Raw genomic sequence first — 7,521 nt, forward strand, 5'->3', positions numbered from 1 at the left:
CAAATCTTTAGTTAATCTGCTATATGAGTTGAACAATTTCTCAGTTTCCCAGACTTCCAAAGTAGATTATCTGTGACTGACTAGCAACAATGCTAGCAGATTTTGTCCACTAGAGTTTAATGATGGAAACCCAACATAAATTAGGGAGAACCAAACTTCTATTTTACCTTAATTCCAGTTTATGTTAAAAAACACACACACAAACACCTTTTTTATAACTTTATGACACACTTTTGCTTCAAAAGCTTCTTTTGCCTTAACCTTCACATTGTCCATGTCTAGCAGGGTGGGTTAGAGTTTTGGGGGTGATTCAGTGTTTTAAAGTGAGCAGTGGCCGCACACTATTTAGTTTTGGAATAGAAGTGAGAGAGAGGCAGTGTATAGCCATTGATATAACCATGGCATAGTAGAACAGGGAACAGCTGGGAGACACAGCTGAGGGCAATTACACACGTGACAAAACTGGGAGGACACAGAGACAGATTGGAGGGTGAGTGAGAGAGAAGGAGAGAGAGAGAGAGCACAGAGGGGCACGAGAGGGGCACGAGAGGAAGCACAGACATGACGGGATGAGGAAAACATGGAACGTAAGGAGTGGACACAAGGCACAAGAACTCGCATAACAGTATAAACTTAAACACACAGAGGAAGGCACAGGGGTCAGCTATACAGAGGGAAATGATTAAACCATCAGGGAACTAAACCGGGGCCACAAGAAACTACTAGACCCTGTAGAAATAAACTATAGACTAACAAAGAGAACTTGATACATAATTCACAACACAAAATGATATAAATCACAGGAACTCAAAATGCTAGGTCAGAAAACCCAGAACCCTGACAAATTCACTGAATTCAACCTTCATATCAACTGAATACAGTCTAGTGTAAAGAAAGTATAAAGAGTAAACTGCCAAGATAGTTTGTGAAGTATTAGCTTGTTTCTATCGGTTGTGTAAATCCACAAAGAGCAGTAAACTTCAGATCAGCACCAGCAGGTCAGCTGATCAAAACCTGCAGACAAAGAAATTCTACTTGAGCTTTCAATAGAAATGATAATAGTATCAATCATAGGGTCACCCTCACCTGCCAAATCTCACTATTCTCTGACTGTACTTTTTTTTTTTTTTTTTTTGGTTTACTAATATTATTTCAGTAATTTTGCCACCTCTAGCCATTAAGGAGAGGCCCTGAACAGAGCAGCAGTCCCATCTATTAATAATGACTAAGTGATGTCTCAGATATCTGCCTAAAATGTCTCCTGACATCTTCTAAGTGAGGGGTCTTGAGAAAGTTCAACTTAGAAGAGAGCCAAGGGCAGACTTAGGACACACTGAAGATTTTTCTCTCAGCTGGCTTGAGAATCCTTTGGTAACCTCTAGAAGATTAAGGATACAGTGGAGGATAAGGGAGAGGTCTAGAAGGCTCAGACAGCCTGGATCTGGATAAGTTTTAGGAAGATGGGTAGAATTGGTAATATTGTACTGATATCCTACACTGTAAATGTAGAACTGATCACACACCTCCATGATAATGTTTTCATTGTTCACTAACTCTTACATCTTTCCATTTTTTTCTTTCTGTATTTAAGATGCTTTTGTTCAGTGTCATTGCAAAATTAAGTCCAAACTAAAGAAGAAATTCCAGTGTTTGTTTGAGGGGATCGCTAAAGCAGGAAACCCAACATTTCTTAATCAGATCTACACAGAGCTCTACATTACAGAACAAAAGACTACAAAGGTTAATGATGAACATGAAGTCAGACAGATTGAAACAGCATCCCAGAAAATGCACAGATCAGAAACAACAATAAGATTAGAAGATATCTTCAAAGGCTCCACTGGAAGAGATGAACCAATCAGAACAGTGCTGACAAAGGGAGTGGCTGGCATTGGGAAAACTGTCTTAACACAAAAATTCACTCTGGACTGGGCTGAAGACAAAACCAACCAGAACATTGAATTCACATTTCCATTCACTTTCAAAGAACTCAATGTGTTGAAGGAGAAAAAGTTCAGCTTGGTAGAACTTGTGCATTGTTTCTTTACTGAAACCAAAAAAGCAGGAATCTGCAGCTTTGAAGACTTCCAGGTTGTGTTCATCTTAGACGGTCTTGATGAGTGTCGGCTTCCTTTGGACTTCCACAACACTGAGATCTTTACTGACGTTACAGAGTCGACCTCAGTGGATGTGCTGCTGACAAACCTCATCAGGGGACATCTGTTTCCCTCTGCTCGCCTCTGGATAACCACAAGACCTGCAGCAGCCAATCAAATCCCTCCTGAATGTGTTAGTATGGTGACAGAGGTCAGAGGGTTCACTGACCAACAGAAAGAGGAGTACTTTAAGAAGAGATTCAGAGATGAGGAGCAGGCCAGCAGGATCATCTCCCACATCAAGACATCACGAAGCCTCCACATCATGTGCCACATCCCAGTCTTCTGCTGGATCACTGCTACAGTTCTGGAGGATGTGCTGAAAACCAGAGATGAGGAAGAGCTGCCCAAGACCCTGACTGAGATGTACATCCACTTCCTAGTGGTTCAGGCCAAAGTGAAGAAGGTCAAGTATGATGGAGGAGTTGAGACAGATCCACACTGGAGTCCAGAGAGCAGGAAGATGATTGAGTCTCTGGGAAAACTGGCTTTTGATCATCTGCAGAAAGGAAACCTGATCTTCTATGAATCAGACCTGACAGAGTGTGGCATCGATATCACAGCAGCATCAGTGTACTCAGGAGTGTTCACACAGATCTTTAAAGAGGAGAGAGGACTGTACCAGGACAGGGTGTACTGCTTCATCCATCTGAGTGTTCAGGAGTTTCTGGCTGCTCTTCATGTCCATCTGACCTTCATCAACTCTGGAGTCAATCTGCTGGTAAAAAAACAAACCTCATCTACAATCTTCTACCAATGTGCTGTGGACAAGGCCTTACAGAGTCCAAACGGACACCTGGACTTATTTCTCCGCTTTCTGCTGGGTCTTTCACTGGTAACCAATCAGATTCTACTCAGAGGCCTTGTGACTGATTCAGAAAGTATCTCAAAAGCAAGTAAACAGACAGTCCAGTACATTGAGAACAAGCTCTGTGAGAATCTGCCTACAGAGAAAATTATCAATCTCTTTCATTGTCTGAATGAACTGAATGATTGTTCTCTAGCAGAGACAATCCAGTTGATCCTGAGTTTAGGGCGTCTCTACGCATACGAACTGGCTCCTGACGAGTGGTCAGCCGTAGTCTTCATCTTATTGTCATCAGAAAAGGATCTGGATGTGTTTGAGCTGAAGAAATATCAGGTTTCAGAAAGGGCTCTTCTGAGGCTGCTACCAGTCATCAAAGACTCCAAGAAAGCTGTGTAAGTACAAAGATATTCATTGAGATACTCAGCTTACTAGAAGAGCTAATCATTGCTTTGTTATTTGATTGATTGATTGACTGATTATTTTCCCTGTAGACTAAGTGGCTGTAACCTTTCACTGAGAAGCTGTGAAGCTCTGTCCTCAGTTTTAAACTGTGACTCATCTCATCTGAGGAAGCTGGATCTGAGTAACAACAATGTGCAAGATTCTGGTGTGAAGATACTGTCTGCTGGATTGAAGAGTTCATACTGCAGACTGGATTCACTCAGGTCAGAACAGAGTTAAAAGGCATGAGAACTCTAAATACTTGATAAACTAATTAATAATAATAATGATAATAATAAGGTTGCAAGCACAGATGATAGGGCCCTTGTGTATGTCCAGGCAAGCTGTAGTTACTTTTGTACATCTTGGTTGGAGCCTTTAATGTAAATTCGATCTACATGAGATGACACTATGTGTCATCTAATATCGCAGCATAGATATCTCAATGCTTGGATTCTCATGAAGCATGTGATGTTTAGGGCAGATCGAACTATACTTATATTTTATTTGCCCGAAAAATGCTGTTTCACAAAAACACAACTTTACATCACCAATATCTTTGGATTGAACTCACAAAAGATGCAGCCAGACTTGCACCTTAAAATCAAAATACAGTGGGATGCAAAAGTTTGGGCAACCTTGTTAATAGTCATTATTTTCCTGTATAAATCGTTGTTTGTTACAATAAAAAACGTCAGTTATATATATCATATAGGAGACACACACAGTGATATTTGAGAAGTGAAATGAAGTTTATTGGATTTACAGAAAGTGTGCAATAATTGTTTAAACAAAATCAGGCAGGTGCATAAATTTGGGCACTGTTGTCATTTTATTGATTCCAAAACCTTTAGAACTAATTATTGGAACTCAAATTGGCTTGGTAAGCTCAGTGACCCCTGACCTCCTACATACATGTTGAATCCAATAATGAGACAGAATATTTAAGGGGGTCAATTGTAAGTTTCCCTCCTCTTTTAATTTTCTCTGAAGAGTAGCAACATGGGGTCTCAAAACAACTCTCAAATGACCTGAAGACAAAGATTGTTCACCATCATGGTTTAGGGGAAGGATACAGAAAGCTGTCTCAGAGATGTAAGCTGTTTCCACAGTTAGGAACATATTGAGAAAATGGAAGACCACAGATTCAGTTCAAGTTAAGGCTTGAAGTGGCAGACCAAGAAAAATCTTGGATAGACAGAAGCGACGAATGGTGAGAACAGTCAGAGTCAACCAACAGTATGCGAGAGTGATGCAGAGGAAGTCTTTGCTCCGCCCACAGCACAAACAGAGCCGCTTGAGGTTTGCTAAAGCACATTTGGACAAGCCAGCTTTATTCTGGAATAAGGTGCTGTGGACTGATGAAACTAAAATTGAGTTATTTGGGCATAACAAGGGGAGTTATGCATGGAGGACAAAGAACACAGCATTCCAAGAAAAACACCTGCTACCTACAGTAAAATATGGTGGTGGTTCCATCATGCTGTGGGGCTGTGTGGGCAGGGCAGGGACTGTGAATCTTGTCAAAGTTGAGGGACACATGGATTCCACTCAGTATTAGCAGATTCTGGAGACCAATGTCCAGGAATCAGTGACAAAGCTGAAGCTGCGCCGGGACTGGATCTTTCAACAAGACAATGACCTGAAACACTGCTCAAAATCCACTAAGGCATTCATGCAGAGGAACAAGTACAACGTTCTGGAATGGCCATCTCAGTCCCCAGACCTGAATATTACTGAAGATCTGTGGTAAAGAGAGCTGTCCATGCTCGGAAGCCATCAAACCTGAATGAATTAGAGATGTTTTGTAACGAGGAATGGTCCAAAATACCTTCAACCCCAATCCAGGCTCTCATTGGAACCTACCGGAAGCATTTAGAGGCTGTAATTTCTGCAAAAGGAGGATCTACTAAATATTAATTTCATTTCTTCTTTTCTGGTGCCCAAATTTATTCACCTGCCTGATTTTGTTTAAACAATTATTGCACACTGTCTGTAAATCCAATAAACGTCATTTCATTTCTCAAATATCACTGTGTGTGTCTCTTATATGATATATTTAAATGACATTTTTTTTATTGCAACAACCAACGATTTATACAGGAAAATAATGACTATTAAAAAGGTTGCCCAAAGTTTTGCATCCCACTGTAGCTGATTTGTTATTGGGTTTTTTAGTATGACTTTTTTGCACATTTCAGCACATTACACGAGGGAGCTAAATTTCAGATAGACAGATTAAATGTAGCACCAGGGCCTAAACTTCGACAGAGGAGTTGTTAATAATGTTATATCCTCAATTTGTAGGACTCTTGTGCATGAAAGAAACCAGAAAGATCTTCATTTAGCCTGGAATAAGCTTGCTCCTTTGCATGTCATTAGAAAACTCCTCTGTAAAGGTAGGACATCTTAGTCTTCACTGATTGAAGAAATTATGAACAATGCTAGGAAAATGTAGGACTGCTTTCATACATTTGTACAATCTTTCTAAAATTAAAAACATCCTGGCTTACAGTGATGCTGAAAAAGTAGTTCATATATTTAATACTTCTGGAGTGGAGTGTTGTCATTTATTACATTAAAAGCTCAGTGAAACACCTTCAATTGATCCAGAATGCTGGAGAGTGTATATGTAGAATTTGTGGAACCAGTTCCCAGTTTGGATTTGTGAGGACTCTCTCTCTGCTTTAACAACTGGGTTTAAAAACCTTCCTTGTTCATAAAGTCAGGGTTGGATAAGGTCACCCTGAATTCTCCTGTAGTATTTTTCTATTAATGATTTCTATTATATACAGCCTAGATTTGTATAGCATGTTACACCCAGAGGAATTTGTGGTGACTTGCAGGATTTACACTATGGATAGCAAATGTTTAGCCGATGAAATCAAATGTTTTCGATGCATTTCCCACAGCTGCACACTTAGGAAATTCCCACCCTCTGGTCCCTGAAAGATTTATTTTATTATTTAACTTAGCTGCAACTGTTACCAATCTGTTTCTAATTTCTTATGTTTCTAACTCTTGCTGGTTGATAGAGGCACTTTATTTACATTTCAAATGAAATGTTTTTCGTGTTTATTATTTTCTGTCCAGGCTCTGTGACTGCAAACTCTCACAGAGAAGCTGTGACGTTCTGTCCTCAGTTCTCATCTCACAGACTTGTAGCCTGAGGGAGCTTGACCTGAATCACAATGATCTGCAAGATTCAGGAGTGAAGATGCTATCTGCTGCGCTGAAGAGGACACAGTGCAAACTGGAAATGCTCAGGTCAACAAGTGATAACTGGTAACAAATAAAGTAGATGGCCGCGCCTCCCTGAGCCTGGTTCTGCCGAAGGTTTCTTCCTGTTAAAATGGAGTTTTTCCTTCCCACTGTCGCCAAAGTACTTGCTCATAGGGAGTCATATGATTGTTGGGCTTTTCTACTGTATCTATTATTGTACGATCTACTGTACAATATAAAGTGCCTTGAGGTGACTTTTGTTGTGATCTGTCACTATATAAATAAAAATTTAATTGAATAACAAGGGGAGTTTAAAAGTAGCTTCTACAGTATTTTAGGAATTATTTCTCAATAGAAACTTTTTTTTATATTTGGACTGTATTCATTCAAACACTGGATACAATAGTGGGTTGACTTTAAAACAAAAAATCGAACCCTTTCTAAGTTATTTTTCTTTTTACTATACAATGAGCTTCTGTTTTCTGCTGTGTTTTGTGTCTGCAGGCTGTCAGGATGTATGATTACAAGTGAAGGCTGTGTGTTGCTGGCCTCAGCTCTGAGCTCCAACTCCTCTTATCTGAAAGAGCTGGATCTGAGCTACAATCATCCAGGAGACTCTGGAGTGAAGCTGCTGTCAGCTAGACTGAATGATCCACACTGGAGAATGGACACGCTCAGGTATGGAGAGCCCTACTACTAGCTTGAGACCAAGTACAAGAACTAGTCTTTTGTTATATATAATTTCATAATTAGAGACCACATTCACAAGACTTCATTTTCAAAGAACCATGTATATAAAATTCCTATATGTATATATGTGTATATGTGTATATGTATATGTACTGTATGTATGTATGTATGTATATGTGTGTGTGTGTGTGTGTGTGTGTGTGT

The 7,521-nt window shown here is 39.8% G+C and overlaps 1 protein-coding gene across 1 annotated transcript in view; it reads left to right on the forward strand.

The window, feature by feature from the left end:
* Positions 1-1,460: 1,460 nt before the first annotated feature.
* The window catches only part of LOC102208055 (protein NLRC3-like), a gene marked incomplete at its 3' end in the record, with an annotated part of 9,527 nt that continues 3,466 nt past the window's right edge, over positions 1,461-7,521 (forward strand). Inside the window, exons 1-5 of the mRNA XM_013908122.1 lie at positions 1,461-1,473; positions 1,592-3,356; positions 3,456-3,629; positions 6,499-6,672; positions 7,132-7,305. Of these exons, the coding sequence (XP_013763576.1) occupies positions 1,461-1,473; positions 1,592-3,356; positions 3,456-3,629; positions 6,499-6,672; positions 7,132-7,305 (2,300 nt within the window). The remainder of the gene's footprint in view (positions 1,474-1,591; positions 3,357-3,455; positions 3,630-6,498; positions 6,673-7,131; positions 7,306-7,521) is intronic.

The sequence above is a fragment of the Pundamilia nyererei genome, unplaced genomic scaffold (genome assembly GCF_000239375.1).
Source record: "Pundamilia nyererei isolate P.nyererei 1_Seehausen unplaced genomic scaffold, PunNye1.0 scaffold01293, whole genome shotgun sequence".
Classification (NCBI taxonomy): domain Eukaryota; kingdom Metazoa; phylum Chordata; class Actinopteri; order Cichliformes; family Cichlidae; genus Pundamilia; species Pundamilia nyererei.